The sequence below is a fragment of the Toxoplasma gondii genome, chromosome XII, assembly GCF_000006565.2.
Source record: "Toxoplasma gondii ME49 chromosome XII, whole genome shotgun sequence".
Taxonomy (NCBI): Eukaryota; Apicomplexa; class Conoidasida; order Eucoccidiorida; family Sarcocystidae; genus Toxoplasma; species Toxoplasma gondii.
In genome coordinates, this window is record NC_031480.1 from 1,226,757 (window position 1) to 1,243,857 (window position 17,101).

The 17,101-nt window shown below is 50.8% G+C and overlaps 3 protein-coding genes across 3 annotated transcripts; 2 read left to right on the forward strand and 1 right to left on the reverse strand.

Annotated features, from left to right (window-relative positions):
* Positions 1–554: 554 nt before the first annotated feature.
* Positions 555–3,320, forward strand: TGME49_218900 (hypothetical protein; the record flags this gene model as incomplete). The annotated part of the gene is made up of 1 exon (XM_002370623.2): positions 555–3,320. The coding sequence occupies one exon, from the start codon at positions 555–557 to the stop codon at positions 3,318–3,320; it is 2,766 nt and encodes a 921-aa protein (XP_002370664.2).
* A 3,412-nt stretch (positions 3,321–6,732) lies between these two features.
* TGME49_218890 (hypothetical protein) lies at positions 6,733–11,158 on the forward strand (the record flags this gene model as incomplete). The annotated part of the gene is made up of 3 exons (XM_002370622.2): positions 6,733–8,319; positions 8,529–8,899; positions 9,287–11,158. Exons 1-3 carry the CDS (start codon positions 7,656–7,658, stop codon positions 11,156–11,158), a joined length of 2,907 nt encoding a protein of 968 aa, XP_002370663.1. The 5' UTR covers positions 6,733–7,655.
* Positions 11,159–11,493: 335 nt separating this feature from the next.
* On the reverse strand, positions 11,494–16,996 carry TGME49_218880 (SF-assemblin, putative). The gene is made up of 5 exons (XM_018779823.1): positions 15,594–16,996; positions 14,371–14,574; positions 13,565–13,672; positions 13,052–13,195; positions 11,494–12,426 (listed from the first exon to the last, which is right to left on the reverse strand). The coding sequence occupies exons 1-5, from the start codon at positions 15,849–15,851 to the stop codon at positions 12,334–12,336; spliced, it is 807 nt and encodes a 268-aa protein (XP_018634822.1). The 5' UTR covers positions 15,852–16,996; the 3' UTR covers positions 11,494–12,333.
* Between the last annotated feature and the right edge of the window lie 105 nt (positions 16,997–17,101).

Below are 17,101 nucleotides of genomic sequence, written 5' to 3' on the forward strand. Positions count from 1 at the left end.
CGTCAGCGTGAAGTCTGTCTTTGCAATCGACTTTCCTTCAAATCAAATTGCAAGCCGATCGAACAATTGGACGGAACAAGCTTTTTTAGCAGTCATTCTGGAATTCTGGTTTATCTGGTGTTCTATCTAAGGGGTAGTCGTAAAATCCATCTCTGCATTTTCGGAAGGTAACACTCATGTCTAACTAACTGAGCAACCTGTACGAATTCACCATGGAAAGCCATCGTCCATGCCGGCAACCTAGATCGCCGTCATCCAGACACAGCGAAGCAGTAAACGACAGCGACAAGTGGATGCGTACTGAAAATCAAACAGTGAGTCTTCCTGTTGTCGTAGCACTTGTCGATCCCCCCGCTTCAGGGACGCAAACCCAGAAATCCGGGACTTCACTCTTCCAGAGGGGTGAACCACAAGAGTCAGAAAATGGGATAAAAAGGTGCGTTTCCCAATTGCAAGAATCAGCGAAGTTGGCAAATTCCTCAACACCTTCACAACGTTGCAGCCACCCCGTCAGCTCTGCATCGAGGCATGCCCGAAGACGGGAAGTAGATGAAATGAAATCTTGCATGGGGAATGCACAGCAAGCAGAGGACTGGTGCACTGATTTTTGCGGTACCGAGCAGTGTGGTATTCTTTCTATTTCGTCGAGGCCACCGTCGTCCTGTCGGGACAGCTGCTCAGATTGGAGTGATGGAGGAACAGCAGCAGAGAATAGTGATTCAAGAGAGGTGACTGGTAGCGCAAGTTCTGTACTATCCACACACTGGCGCCTCCGAGAATCACAGCAAAAGCCCGTCGACTACGAACGAGATGTCGTAGTGGCAGTTCCAGAGTCTGCAACTTGCACAGGTAATACATCACCTGCTGAGGCGACTACAACCAGCTCAGCGCCTCCTCTGCCACTCTTTGCTTCGGAAGAAGACGAGGCGAACAAAATCGCATGCATGATATTGGAAGAGAACGCTACTTCCCAAAGCTGGAAGTCCTCGATGAAAAAGAGGATATCCGCGTCACGAAGCTCAGGGAGCACCGATGAGAGGAGTTCTGCGGTACCTCGCTTCACGTCTCCCGCATGCGCGCCGAACTCGGATTCCTTAGGAAAAGGCATGCCAAACATACATGGAGGTGAAAATGGCAAGATGCATGACGAGAGTTACTCTCATCTTCAACGCTCTGAAGAAGGACCATCTCCTCGTGGTGCTGCACGGAGCAAGCCGTCGCTGCTTCAGTTCGAAGACGACTCGCAGATTTTCTCGGACGAGTTGCAACGATCTCTCGCACACGTTTGCCGGACAGCTGAGCTCAATTTCTTCAACATGACAGCCGGCATGCAGCGACGAATGGCAGAACAGCTCCGTGTCGAACAGCAGCAACATGAATTGAGGCTGAGGGAGAGCAGAGCAGAAGTTGAGGCTACACGAGCTGAGCTTATTGGAATGCGCTCGGCGAAGGAAGCAACTGAAGACCAGTTAATGCGCGTCTTCGCCTACGTCCGACGCCGCCTTCTGCGTCAAGAGGGACGCGAGAGACAGGAAACCACCTTCAAAGCATGGCTTACATTTGTGGAGCGTGAAAAGGCAACACGCCATTTGACCCGACTGTTCGAAGCTCAACGAATATATCGAAAGCTACAACGTGCCTTTCACTCATGGAGAGCTCAGTGCTTCCGGGCAACTGCGGAGCGACAGAAAGAACGGGCGACCCAGGCAGCCCAGGAGGCAGCTGAGCGCCAGATAGCCGCCCTGCAATCCGAAAGGAGAAAAGAGACACAAGTGCTCATCGAGACGCGCCAGAAGCTCCGACAGGAAGCTTTTCAACGTCAACAGCTGCAAAGGACGTTGCAGATTCTGTTCCTCCAAGGTGCCACAGCCGTATGCAGTGCGCCCGTGAGCGGAGACTCAAAAATGGTCACTAGGACCCCCTTTTCGGAAACGCCTTTAGACGTTCATCCTGGTATTCACACCCAGAATTCTCGGCTTCCCCCTCAGGGTTCCACGACCCACGGCCCTGATGTATCGTCCGTCAGGACAACATCCTACCCTGGTGAAATAAAGAGTCCTTTTCTCACATCAGCAAATATCTCGAAGGCTGCACATGCAACTGCCCCATTTTCTCTGATAGGGCTGGCGGATTCCTCAGAGACATACTTGCGAGCAAACATCGCATTACAGGCTGCCGCTGCTGCACCGTCAAAACCATCACTTTCAGACCAGCAACAGCCGGGAAGGAGCGAGTGCAGTGGACTACTTCCTAGCACATCAATCGGCGTTCCAGCTTCCCCTGTTGCTAACGTGCAGGTGCCGTACTCCATAACTGCACACGCAGTCGGTGCGAATCGTTTTGCTCAACCTCCTACGGAGGCAACAGAGCAGAGGCAGAGCGGCATCCGCCCTCCCATGTCTCACAAAATCCAGCCTTCCGGAGATTGTAACCTGGCAGTTGTGGGCCGGACTATCGGCTCCACATCTCCTCGTGTAGATACTCACCAGCTCAACGTGCCAGCGTGTCATATGTTCTCAGAGCACATACCGGACCCCGATGAGAGAGACACAAAAGGTCCTAGACCTCATCCACCATTTTTGATATATCCCTCCTTCACATCCCAAGGTGTAGAGGCACTACTTCAGCCGGTAAATATACAATATCGAGGTCAAACACCTCGATTTGCGTCCTTGGACTCTGATCAGTTTACAAAGACGGCAATGCAAGGCGCTCCTGAGCGTGTCACAGGATCAGAACTTCAGCTTGGGCGTGGTATCCCCCCCACTCAGCACTGGGTTCTTGGCAAGGCTGAGAAACTCCCAGTGGGGGAACATGGAATTTATCGTGATGCTGGCACGTGCCAACAAGGCACTCAGTCCGATGCCTCTGGGATAAATAACCACACAAACACTTCCCTGTTGGAATCCCAGAAGGCCGGTGCATCAACGCCGCCTAGACCGTCATCGGAAGTGTATTCGTGGCGCACGCGTGATCGGCCTCATAGATACGAAGTGAGAGAGAAAGAATTCGGTCGTGTACCAACACGCATGCGTGTTTCGACGCCAACTAACATCAGCAAGAACAAAGCGTCCCGATTGGGAAGGATCTCCCCGCCCGCGACAGAAAACCTCACCCCAGCACCGCCCGTGCCGTGCTATGTCACTGAATCATCTGGTTTCGGCTTCCCATCTCAGGTTACGTTTGGTCCTACAGCCGCGAGTTTTGCGAACAAAAAAACAGAGAAGTCAACATTTACTGCTACTAGAGAATGTCGTGTGAAACCGAACTTGAGCAAAAAACAGGCAAACTGGACACGCAGCAACACTCCAGGAAGTTGACGGATCTCGTCGTACATGGAAACTGGTTCCGAGGTTTTCTACCAACTGCTATATCTTTTACTTCTTCTTGGAAGTCATGTCGTGGCTCATTGCTAACTGTCCCAGTATCCCGCTGTCTACAGAAAAACCAAAACCTGCTGGTAAAAATAACCCGATCTTGAGATGAAATAGAGCACATTTGATGACGTCTAAGGTCTATGGAGACGCAAATGTTTTAAGGGCCTAAGCTGTTCCACAGGTAGTCGGCAAGTACTCTAGACACTTTTATCGAGGCATGCCCTCGTGCGACTCTGTCACCATGGCAACTTTGTGGCGGCGTTGTTCTGGCCACTTTACGCAAATCCCAGTCAGCAAGGGTGAGATTCACGCAGTTGGCGATCTGCGTCCCTCTGCATGAATCCTTCAATCTTACAAATACACGTGCGAAGTTACTTTAAACAAAAGGCAGTTCTGGCCCGCACCTCTTACAGATGCAGTAGGCCCCATGTTACACTGCACTCGGCACTGCTACACGTTTGGCCATTTGCATGTAACGTACGTGACACAGGAAAGTTGTTTCTGCTATCGACCTTTCGGAGACACGCTGTGGTTTGAATGCTTGTAGCAGGCACATCTGAATCGGTGTAGGCACTTGAGGAGTGGAAAAAGCCGCCGCTACTCTATTGTACTTGGCGCCGTGTGGTTTGTATTCTGTTGCACTCTCTTGCCGACTGCTGTCTTGGACAGTCGAATCGGCAAATGAGAAGCAGCCGCGAAACGCAGGAATATCCTTGGCTAATGATGGAATCTACCAGATTACGACTTAGCTGCATTTTACCACTAAACTACCTTAAAGTTAGTTCTCGATGACGGGCATGCGGCCAAGTACTGCCACGTAGTTGGTCTAGCAACGCAGATGCTGAGTTGTGTTTTATAGCTCTGACTAAGAAGCTTGACCAGTGAGCATACTACTGATCCCAACATTAGCGGGCTCGCTTCTATTTGTCCGAGTGATATGTTAACCGCGGAAAATGTAACGGTGGCCGGTGTTCGCGGTTCAGTTGAGTCAGCCTGCACTCGCCGAGTCGTACACCCCCACGAATGTTGTAAACCGGCGATATATCTAGTGCATTGAGAGTTGATCGTGCCAATGTGCTGTCAACTGTCTGTGATGTGTACAGCTATACTGAAAACAGTGCGCAAGTCAATGCATAAATTAGGTGCCGCGTTCAGTTGTCAGGTTGATGTGTATCAGCATGGCAAGTCGATTGAGGCAAGGTAATTGAATTGGAAAATCACAAACGGCAGTTGCACGCCCCCTAAAGCACTGACATCTCAGAAGAAACACGTTTACTACAATTCGAGTCTATGTTTATTGAGACAGAAGCCATAACAACCTTAACTCAAGCCGTTGCTTGCACTTTTGGGACGGCGGTGCCCATATCAACGCAGTATAGGCGACATCAATCAGGCAGAAAACCCCCCGCTGATGTGTGTAACCCTGGGAGAAAATGCCTCATGTCCATACGAAAACGACAAATCGCTCAGCCGAGTTGGAGGCTGGCATTCTCATTGCACACGATGATGCAGATTAAACTTAGAAGTGTGGTCAGAAGCGTGAATGAAGCGACGATGACACCAACACCGCCGGCATACCCGATGTTCCCGAATAGAGCCATGACGAAATTCCAGGCGAAGAAATGAGCAAAATTAACCGTTATGAACTCCAAGTGGAACATGCGCAGATGGCAAAGGATGGAAACCGCACCCATGACGAAGGGAGTCCAGATGTCTACAAACACATTCGGGACGAAGGAAAACAATGCCATTCGCCAGGAGCCTTTATTCACATCTGCAAGGAAATCTGAAGTTGAAACTGAAATAGATGGTCGTGCCGATGAGAGCTGAAAACACCACAAAAGAACTGTCAGGATACCGCACACGAAACCAAGCCATCTTGTGATAGTGCCTAGAACGTTTCCGCCGGCTGCTGCCATTGTTACATCGAGCAAAACTTGAACAGGTTTTCAGCCTAATATCATTCAAATGTCCCAGGTAATGAAAACGGGAAGCGCATGTGCTACAGACATATGAGAAGCAGACCGGTTACGGAAGTTGTATCGGAGATTCATTGCATGAAGTAGATCGAAAATCTGAAAAGAGCGCATGGTCAGCGGTCCCTGAAATTGCCAATGAAGCAACGGAATATCGCGCGGATCTTGGACTAGAAAACCGTGCAGCAATTCTATGTCCAGATCGTGGGGCGCAGTGGGGCCGCAATGCCAAACTCAAGACTGTTTCCTCGTAACCAGCTACGTTCAAAGAAAACGCGTCGCGGATCTGTGAGGTTCTTTAAGATAAAACGTCTCCCTAGCAAAAGAAAAGCGGAAGCACCTTCGAGTTGACGATGCGCTTCAAATAACAAAGCAAAAACAGAGCAGCAAAGGTTGATATTGTCTTACAGTATGCTCATTTAGCGTACCGCCCCTCTTGCACGCTCCACAACGCTGACCAGATCGTCTTCTGGTTCCCTAAGGACAGCAGACATATCTGAACATTCCGTACGTCCTAGTCCGTACTGATGAAGTCGTTTTGTCTCAACCGTCGAGCTAATTCTCATTTATTGGGCTCTCAAGGAAGACAGGCCTCTAGGTGCGCTGTCAATCAAGTGATGGACAAAGGTCCCTCAAGATTAAACGTCAAAAAAATTGCTAATAGTTCCATTATTTCACGCGCCCTGTACAAAGAATCGAATACAGAAAACGGGAAACATTGTCCAAGAGTCACCTTCAGCGGACACCGTTCAAATGAAGAAGCTGGATGGGTTTTCCCTACCACATCTTCTGCGGGTAATGAATATGCTTTCCGTGTGATTCGAGAGTTCTCCGTGATCTGATGATAAACGCATTGATCCTAGGTATATTCCATTGTTGCTTCTTAAATGTTTATCTTCAGTTTCAGAATGGAGCACGGGATGAGTCAACGCGATTATTATTAAATCTATATGACGCGTTGCGTCAATCTGAGGTGTAATTTTCCACCAAAAGAAGATCGCGACTGCTTCTCTGTTCCGGTCTCAATTATTAAAGAGCAATCAGGCCAAGTTGCCCGGGCCCGATCGCACGCCTGTGACCACGTCTTCGAAGAAGCCATACCGGTAGTCTAATTATACGTCTGTGGCAAACGCAGAAACATTTTTCCTCTTGACCTGTGCAGGCCCACGCTGAAGGAAAGTTTTTCGCTGCTTTCCTCTATACAAATAAAGTGATGGAAGATGTCTGGTTCACCTCGGAGAAACACACCATCGGGGGGCGACCCCGGAGGCGCCTTCTCGAGACAAAGGACGTCATCGGATGTCAACAGGACAAATGACGGCGGGAATCTTCCTCCCGGCGTGTCACCTTTGAGATATCTTCGGTCACTCGACAGAGGATCACGAATGCTGCAAGTTCACGCACCGGTTTTGGCGTCCGCGAGATACGAGAAAGATGGAAAAGTGCGTTTTGATACTCCAAGCGGAGGCTGTCCTGGCCCAGCATTAAACGTGCAACGGCTAGGGATACCCTTTCCTATACATGATATCGTATGGAACGTGACCGAATCTATATCTTTCCAAGTTTCTTATGGAGATGATCGGTCGCTTGCTAGAGGAAGAGAAACACGGCGGAATCGGCTATTTCGTCACTCGTACAAAGGAAAGTATATTAGAGCGGCCCCTCAGTTGGCTTTTGTGTTCGGCGTATGCTCACTTTGCCTCTTACTTCTTGTGGATGAACACACCCGTTCCATTGCGTTTCTCAGCGCTTCACTCCACTCATGCACTTCTTCAGATGTTCCTCTCCTGATCCCCCGGATCAACTGGGCGTATCCGTAGCAGCTTCCTCCTCCTTGCTCAAGCAGTGAGAATACACGCGTGTCGAAACTTGATGTGGGAAACTACAGTTCAGCTATTGGTACATCACTTTTGCATACAACGGATCTTTGCTCAAATCCATCATGTTGTGTGTATCTCGTGCCCCTCCAGCTTCCCCCGCTCAATTTCCGGTCACCCCCGACGAGACATGAGCAACGGCGAGACGATTCAGACATTGGACCTGAAACGGTTCATTTGCCGCCTCTGAATTCCCCGACCTCTTCCGCTTCTTCTCGCAGGCCCCCTCAGCCGGGTCTGCCTACGACGGAACACGAAAGGCGCTGTGAGACAGCAGAACGCCTGCGCAGACTGGGAATTGATCCAGACACAGCTCGTCGACTTCAGACATTCTCAGTAAGGCTTTACTCCCGGAGTTGAGCATACGAGAGCCCCCGAGGATCGCGAGTCAAGAAGTGTGAATACTTTCTTACTTTACGGAGGAGATGCTTTTTTTGCACTGTTGTGCTCAGCCAGAGCAGGTCGAAGTCGGAGCGGGTCACGTCCTGGCAGTCCTCTGGCCAGAAGGAACATCGGAGGGTGGCCGGAAGAAAGGGTCAACGCTGCAAGAGCTCCAAGACGAGATCGAACGATGCAGGATCGCGAACGAGGAGATGAAGCGAGCTGTAAACGATGAACGGGAAAGGTACGGCGCCACGATCAGGGACCTCAAGCTCCTCTGCCTCACACAGGACGACGCTGAGGTTGCTCGGACCCAGTCCCGCCTCCGTCAGTACCACGGTCTCCGGCAGACGCTTGCGGAGAAGTCTCCAGTTCCTGATTCCGCCGCGGCTGAGTCAGATCGTTTCGTCCTCGATCAAATCGCCATGCTGAATGCGGAGCTCGAGCTGGCACTGGCAGAGAAGCAAGCACAGAAACAAAAGCGGTCCTTGAATGGCCTTCGCGGCCAGCCACTGACGGTTGACAATAGGGGGTGCCGCTCAACGTCGGCCCAGAAAGCTGGGCAAAGATTTGCTCCAGAAATGGAAAGTCCAGGGTTGCACCAAGAACTTCTTATCTCTGTCACCACATTGCAACAGGAGAATCAACGACTCTACGAAGAGAACGTCCAGATTCGACGCGCCCTCGCCGCCCACGGAAAGGCTACTGGTAAGGCTGCGAAGACAGTGTGTCATGTCTTCTGACTCTTGGAATGTTTAACCTTCTCTCGATTTCCCCTCTCAGCTCCTGTCATTCGACCTCCCCCCATCTCCCCATTTCTCTGTGTTTCGCCATCGAGAAAAAGTGCAACTGGATACCCCTTACTAGGGTTATCAAGAAGCACGCGCGAGTCACTGTATTGCTTGATAATTTCCCAGGCACCAGTCAAGGTCCAGCAGGGGCGCTTCTCAGCGGGCCGGCGCCACCTGCTCGGCATCCCTTGGTTCCTAGAGCTACAGAGAGAGCGGCTCCGATTCCGAAAGTGTCAGATGGATATCCGCTGAGGTCCCGTAGGGCTCCTGGCGGCCGCGCATGCATGAGCCAGTGGAGCAAACTGCTGCGGGGTAGAGATGGAGAGGACAGGATACTCAGTGAAGCAAAACTGCGGCGATTTCTCGAGCAGGAAGGCGCTGTCCTCTCTCCGTCCTTCAGTCAAGCAGACATCGCGAAAAGTCTCTTGATCGTCTACCGGAATACACATGAGAAGATGAAATACTATCGAAGACGAAACAGGGTTCTCCAAACAAAGGTGTGGGATGGACTCGGGAGTGCCTGCATTTCTCCAGTGTGTGTCACTGCAGCGCCGTCTATCAACAAGCCTTTCTGCCTAACCACCAAGCTTTCGCTTTCGTTATGTAACGATCTACTGATCTAGAAGGTTGCCCGTGCTCTTTCCTATCTCTGTCTTGATTTGGGCCTGTTCGCCTTCTCTTTCCTTCTACACTTACTGTAATCTCCGCCGCTCTTTGTGTTCGACCAGCTCTATCGTGTCTGTGCCCCTCTTCGCTGTAACCATTTCATGAGACCGCAACAAATGAGCAAAGCCCAACGTTCCAACTGGTGGCCGACTTTGGTTATTATTTCAAGTAGTTTTCTCTGACGAAGGCTGACCGTTTTTTTTGTTTTGGTGTTGCAGCTCTCGAAGCAGCGGAGGCGAGTACCGGACAGTCGAAAAAGACAGGATGGGAAGGAGGTAGACATTGGAGACGAAGCGTTCAGCTTGGAGTGGAAAGTAGGGACTCTAGAGGCAGAGATCAGCCGTCTCCGCCGATCGCTGGAACTGAGCACTGGTACGTGTCTGTCTCTGGCGACGATTCACAACTTTTTTCTTGAGCAGAAGGCGATTCTGCAGAGGCAACTGGAGGGAGAACGCGCGGACATCGAGTCGCTGGAGGATGAGTGCGGTACCATGAAGGAAATGAGACTACTATGTTTCGCTGAGGAAGAAGAGAATGCGGAAGCCGGGGGAGACATCCTGAACAGCCTCGTCGGGGAGGCTGGAGAGACGGGCCACCAAACAAGGCGCGGTACGGGTCTTTCCGGCAGATCTGACGGAGTCGAAGAGGCATTCCTCGCTGCCTACGAGGCAGTCATGAACGCCGTAGAAGCTCTGAAGACTCGACACGCGCAGACGGCCGCAAGACTGGCTCAGATCCAGACGGGTCTCATCAGCGTGGAGCAGGATCTCAAGATTTTGGACAGAGAGCAGCGCGCGCAGCTCGAAAAGCACATGCAAGATTTGGCTGACAGAGGCGCAGAGAGCGAAGGCGGAGGCGCTTGGACTCGCAAACCGTGTTACGTAAGACAGGCCATTGGACCTGGATCTGCAGATCGGGAGGCACAGACTGACAACTCTGGAATTGCTTCACGAAGGCACTTGTACACTGGGGACTTTCCTGTGAGCGATAGCACCACGGCTCTGGTGACTGTGTCAATCATCAACGAAGAAGATGTGGTGGTCAAACTCATGCTCGAAGACATGGAGTTCCCACTCTGTCTGTACACGGCGATCGCGGCGATAAGGTTTCCGGAAGGAAGCCGGACAGGAGAAGGCGGCGCCAGTTCGGAAAAAGGAGGGCACATGTCACGGCTGGCCAAGGAAGGCGGGACCAGTCCACTCTCCGATAACGCCCGCAGAGAAACGCGACGAAATGTGGTGAAACGCCGACGTCTGGCCGACGAAACAGATGGGAAACTGATTGCGACTATGCTCGAAGTCGAGTGCGTGCGTGGGTCACCTTGCTTGATTCTGAAGGACCAGCAGGAGCCCGCTGCGCCAACCCAAGAACCTCGGCCCTTCATATCCTACGTAGAAGACTGCTTGTACAACGACAAGCTCTCCTTCGACCATGTGCTCCTCGTCTGCGGCACTCCGCTCTCCTTGATCATGATTCAGTGCGCAAAACGTCGGTACGGAATGATGTTCTTCCACCTCTGTATGTACAACAATTTGTCTGGGTGGGTGAAGTATGTCTCTCTGCCGTCCAAAGAAATCTGCCGCCGCTTCGGGCACTCCGGAGACAGGCAGCTGCTGGAAGCCCTCGGTGGCTTGAAGCGGAGTGGAAAAGTTGCAGAAACCGCCACCGTGGGTACACTAATCAAACTGTTTGAGGAGTCGTTTGCGTCTGACGCAAAGGCCGCTGCTACAAGCGCCTCTGCCTCTCCCTCGTCCAGACCGTTCGAACCGGAAGTGCTTGTGCTCTGCGGCTCACTGACCCTCGGAGAAAAGTCGGAAATCCTCAAAGAGCAAAAACTTCAGGCAGCCAAGCTAAAGCAAACTTCTCGAAAATCAAAGCGTCTCGACGCGCAGCGTACGCCCCTCGGTCTCGACGCCAGTCTCTCCGTGTCGATGCAAGACTACTCTGTGGCCCGAACGACGAGTGCGCTAGGCCTCAACAGTTCTCCTTTCGCAGAAGAAAAGCCAGATGAAGCGTTTGTCTTCTTGCAGCTGAAAATATGCATTGACTGGGATGGCTATCTCGACGTCTCATTCGAATTCGAAAACTGACCCCCGCCTACGTGCAAAGCCGCCGCAAAAACGAAATACAAAAAGCTCTTCTCATCTTCTGCGAGATGCAGATGTAGCGAGGCATATATCCGTCTATATATCTGGATAGTCAGGAGCGACGCGTGCCTCAAAGGCAAGGCTTGCTTCAGCAAGCAAGTTAGTGCTCAACATTACATGATCGAGCATCCATATGCGCAGATGGACCTAAAATGTATTTTTTTGACTCAGTTGAAGCAGAATGAATGCAAATGCGCAGGATTGTCTAGTTGTATACGCAGACATGCCCGGTTGACACACACATGCTTGTATTTGTAGTTTGTACAGAAAAATTAGGTGCGTGCAGGGTTTTGTTCGTGAAAATGTGAAGGTGCTTAGGAAATCTTTTGCCATTTGTGGCAACACAAGAATCCGAAGCAAGGAAAAAATCCAATTCCTGCTCAGGTTCCATGGCTTTAGGTCTTGTCTCCAACTTTTTTGACGACTCGGACACAGCAGCCAAAACGAAAGAGCCGTGACTAAAGAGGCGAACGTCTCTGGATTCCGAGCGACAGGTACACCCGAACCAGAGTATCTAGGCACCACGTGTTACGGGTCTCAAGAAAGCGTGCCACCCGGACGAGAAAGCAAAAATGTCACATGGCACAGGCCGGACTCTTGGCTCCTCGTTCGGCCACGCAGCTAAAAGAAACTGCAACTCGGACGCCAGTGTCTTTCCAGCACTCAACTGCAGAAAAGGTCTTGGTGTTTCAGAGAATCATGCATCCCCACATCTGCACGGAGACATCTTCACCAACATACGCACCGACCTAAAACAGATGCTGTCAGCTTGGGTAGAGAAACACAAAAAAAGGATTTGCTACTTGGTTCTACTCTCGGATTCCATTGAGAGTCCCTTTTTTCGCGTCCGCTATCGGACGGTCGACGTTTTAGTTCTCTAGAATGCTTTCACAGGACAAAAAGAGAGAGATAGACCTTCATACGGTGTCCCATTTGACTGCTGAAGAACCAACTTCCGAAACAACACACACATGAGTTCGTTTGCGTGACTGTCACCAGGCATACACCACCCATCAGATATCCATGAGCGTGACGGTAGAAGCTGTAAACAAAGGACTCCGAACAACACTCCTTCGCAAAGAGGCATCCATTTCAGACACCAGAGAAAGACTCTTTTCTCAGGCTGTCGTGACGAGACGCAACGCGTCTTGCAGAGCCGTCGTGTAGTGGTTGACAGCTTGGACGATATCATCGTCTGCTCCTTCTCGGGCCTACACGACGCACAAAACACGAACTCGGTCTGCCGGGATACACCAAGAATTTCTCTAGAGAGCGAAAGTTTGTAAAATACACCAGAGGCACGGCCTCCCACTCCTCTGTATCTCAAGCCGCTGGGAAGGTGCTCTGCGTGTCGGTTTGAAACGCTCTGAGTCTTCTCCAAGTGCTGTTCTCCCACTATTCTGTCGTCACTCTCTGACATACCGTTGGATGAAATTCATTTCTCACTAATTCCAACCGTTCGTAAGACCTCTTCCTACCGTACATGAATGGTGTTTTTAGCATATTGTGCGGTGTTGAAAGTAAGTACCCCCGTACGCACAAGATCATCTCAGAAACTCGAATACATAGTCTGAGGTGTACATCCCTGAACATGGAGGAACTTGCGGGAATGGATTTATGTGTGCTTGCATGCCTCCCGCCTGTCTGGCTGTTCCTTTGCAAAGGGTTCGTGAACAGCTATCTCTTTTATAGGTCTTGCCTGTCGAAGGAGGAGTCGATTCGGTTTGGCTAGCTTAAACTGTGGACGATTTCCGTCAAAGCGTTTCAAAAGCAAGCACATATTTTAGTGTGTGAACTCTTTTTGCAGGTCGACAAACCCCACAAAGAACTGCGCACCTGAGACTCGAGGACGAGGCCATTTTTGAGAGCAGCAATTTCCTCCAAGACGAAGGTCTGAAATTTCTCTTCGTTCCGCTCGCGAATTCTCTTCGCCTCTTCCATCTCCTCGTGCGCCTGCTCGTATTTCTGCTGGCGAGTGTTCTAAAAAACAAGCGCAGTTTCGAGGGGCCACGTTGAGCAAACCTTATGCCGGCGGAAAAGAACTAGGGCGGGACAGCGAAACGCACAGGGGTCTTAGCGACCCCGTCCCTATCGCTTCGGTAAATCATGAATGTACTGAAAAAAGGAAAAGAAGCCTAATATCCGGGTAGGTTCTTCAACCGTACGAAACGAAAATGAGACACGTGTCCGATTCAGGAGAACCATTACGAAAGACCCTGAAGCTCCAGAAGAGACGGAAAGATCAACGCATTCACGACTGTTGAGCGCTTGCAGACTTTTTATTTGGCTCAGAAGTCGATTTCGCACGAGGGAGATCTGATGGAAAACTCGCTTTTCTGCTGCACTCACTTTCTCCGCTTCGAATTTTCCCTCTGTGCGATACTCGAGTTCTCCGAGTCTCTTGGCGAGCTGGACTTCTCGCTCTTGTCTCAACTGACTCTCGGTCTCGAGCGCTGCCTAGAAAGTCGAAAAAAAACAGGAAATCAAGTGCACAACTTTCTGTGGAACGATCTGGGAATTTTGATCCCCGGGAAAAGTGATCAAACACACTGCGCGACTGTTTGCAGTTTTGGCGCCCGGAAAGCCACCCTTTGCAGAATGCACAAGTCTTCCTTTTCTGATCCTGAGATGGCATATATTTTGCTCAAAAAACCTTTGCCAACTCGTGTCCAAGCCCAATCACTGGCTATGTGCATGAACCCTTCACAGGCAGCCTTTCTGTCTTCAGAAAAAGGCAAAAACATCTTTCTAAGCGTGTATCCGTCCGGTGTAAGTACCCTCTGAATGCACACTCGTGAGAAAACCACCCGACGCTTGGAGTGGTGTAGAGCAACCACGAAAAATTTGCTTGCCGGTATGTCCTCCCAACTGGAGTCATATTCAGTAGAGGCAAGACTGTCTACATATGCGTCCTTGGACGGTCTATTCCCTTCTTATCGCGTGATTTGAGGAGACAGACTTCGTCGTTGAACTGCATCTACAAATCTCTTCCAGTTGAGGACACAAACAAATGTGCACTTGCTGCATTCCCCCAAAAGCCTAAGGCTGTCTCTGGGTGAGTCTCTGCGCCAGCGCTGGTGGCGTCGATTCTAGAGATATCTTTTGCCTCAGCAGTGAAAGATGCATGCCTCATTATGAGTCCGCATCGGACCTACCTTGATCGTGGACATGTCTTTGGAGATGACGACGTTCTTCTCTTCCCACTCCTTTGCCTGTTTCTCTTTCTCGATCGCAGATTCGCGTTCCACAACGGTTAGTCTGTCATTCAGGGCGTCGAGAGCGCTCTGCAGTTGGTCGAATTTCTCCACGAAGATGGAAGACAGCTTGTCTTGGACACCAAGCAGCTGGCTTTCAAACATCTGAAACACAGACAGAGAAATCCTCAGGACCGATTCACGCGTCGCTACACCACGACAGCATTACAGCAACGTGGCTCCCTGCCGTCTTGAATGAACATTTCTACCCGTCTTGAGCAGTCCAGCAAGGTGGCGGAGGTGCAGAGCAAGCCTAGAGAAAACGGATGTCAGTATCTCCTAACGGGAGTCCTATTCAGAATCCTGAACACTACAATGTCCCTGTTTGATTTGCGTTGTACACTTCCGGATCGCGGATTATTCGTGGAGAGCCAATGTTTGAAAAGGTTGTCATGTGGTAATTGCGCCGGGAGCTACCCAGAAGAGACGGAATCGAAGGAGGCCAAACCCTGCTTCCACATTCCACTGCCCATCTACAAAGACGCACACTCTCGTCGCGAGTCACACAGACACACATCTGCACCTGTGTGTTCATGAATATGCCCCTGTGAACATTTGAATATGTCTGCCTCCGCAAGCGGTAGTCAAAGATGCACAGAAAACAGAGGATCCTCCATGAAAAGCGAATGATGAAGCACACACGTTTGAGAGGGCTCTTGACTTGGCTGTTCGTGAGACAAGAGTCGACTGCAGGCACTCGTCGAAACGCGAGGTAGACAGATGGGCAGAGAAACGAAAGAATTCTCTCTGGACGTCCAGGCGTGTTTTTTGCATTCGCGAAAAACAAGGATTTGAGGGAAGAAAGATGCAAAATGACACATGCACCAAGGAAGTTTATAGAACTAAGGATACTCCTGATACCAAGTACAGCAAGTCCTCCAAGTAACAACTCACTAGCCTTACGATTTAGAACCGTCAAACTAGTACTTAGTGGAGGGTACATTGTCCAAGCAAGGCCACTCCAGAATTCTGCAGGGAAGAAGTCGGTCGCCACGATGAACAGAGACACTCGAAACATGGAGATCCTACGCACGCGCCGAGAAGCCGACGTCGAGCTTGAGACGAAAACGCATTTGAATGGAAATTCCAATCTGCATGTTTCAAGTTTCCTGTTTCCGACTCACTGCCTGGAGAGCTTTGTTCGCCTCGACGCGGCGCTTGATTTCCGCATTGAGAGTTTTCTCCAGTTTCGTGATGGCTTCCTTGATCGCAATAACCCGACTCTCTTCACTCTCCCTTCTCTGCTTGGCCTCAGACTCCATCTGCTTTTCAAAACCATGAATCCGTTCGCTCAACACCGCGAGCTTCGACCGCGTGGACTGGCTGCCGCCGAAGCCGCCGTCGCCCATGCCCAACTGACTCTGAGAGAACTGATGATCCATTGCGTGAAAGAAGGTGACCTGCTGCGACAGTTCGTTGCGGAGATGCCGCCAGAAAGATGGTCGGTGGCGTTCAGTTGTAGCGACCACACAGAGGCTTCTGGTGAAACAGGTTCCCCGGTGAAGACAGTTCACGGTTAATCTTTGTGTAGGCAGGAGCGACCGTCCAAGAAGGGAGAACGCCGCAGAGGAGGGGGAGGCGGAAACGAGGGTTGACAAGAAGCAGGAAGTGCCGCGATTGCTGCGATTCGAGCGGAGGATAAATTCCACACGTTTCCTCTGATGCAAGTCAAACGGTGGATGGCATACAAGTACTTGCTGAAGTCAACGACATTGACTGTCTTTCGCGTCTATGTGCTTAATGAGGTGATCGCTGGTCGGGAAATGAGGTGCACAGCCAGAGGAACGGGAAGACGAGGCAAGAGTCGCACTTTTTCCGTCTAATCGGTATAAAACTCTGTTGCGTCTTTGTGGTCCCGACTTGGTGACTCCAGCAACTTCAGGAACAAGCCACCGTTTTTATCCCTTCGACCCGTGAACACCGTCCGGTCTTGTGGAAGGTAGACCAGAAGAGTCGTGAGTGTCAACAATAGTCGAGACCCTGAGGAAATGGACTTCTTTTTACAAGAGCCACGCAGGTCCCGGAGGTCGATTCAGGCGACACGGAAAAACTCCACTTTAGGCTGCGACGTGTCTCGCGGACTTCAGCCACAGTCCCCGCGACGTTGGTCGAAATGAAAAGAAAAAAAGTGAGAAGCGATTCAAGAGAAAAGCGGATCAAAGGCTCAGGAAAATATCGAACAGGTCGACTCTCGACAAGGTCACAAGGCCACGAACAAGACAGGCGGCGATAGTTGACGATGGGGAGCTGTGCAACTGGGATTGTCTACCCAGGAAAGTCTGTATCTTCGCTAAGTGTATTTTGTGATAAAAGAGATGAAAACCCAAGATAATAAAACGATTCTACCGTTTCAAAAGGTCGGAAGAGCGCGCGACAGGCGGCCGCTGTCTTGATGTCGGCACGGAGGAAAAGCCACTTCCCTTCGATTTGAGAGACCATAACATGAAGTGAATGTAGACAAGTTAAGACGCAAGGCGGCTAGGAAACAGTTTTCGATGGGGGCTGGACGCTTCTTTCCAAGAGAAACTCTGGCAAGCGCTCGCGTCAACCTCTCCGCCCCCGGGTCTTGTCGTCTGTTGACGCAAAACCATCCCCTTTCACCTTTTCTCAGAATCCTCGCGTTTTCGCGCTG

Bases quoted from the DNA above. Each gene is read 5' to 3' on its own strand.
- TGME49_218880 (XM_018779823.1), bottom strand. From the start codon at position 15,851: ATGGATCATCAGTTCTCTCAGAGTCAGTTGGGCATGGGCGACGGCGGC. The intron at 13,673-14,370 runs GTAGGTCCGATG...TCGACTTTCTAG, and splicing joins AAGACATGTCCACGATCAAG to GCAGCGCTCGAGACCGAGAG. The intron at 13,196-13,564 runs GTGAGTGCAGCA...CTTGTTTTTTAG, and splicing joins GAAAATTCGAAGCGGAGAAA to AACACTCGCCAGCAGAAATA.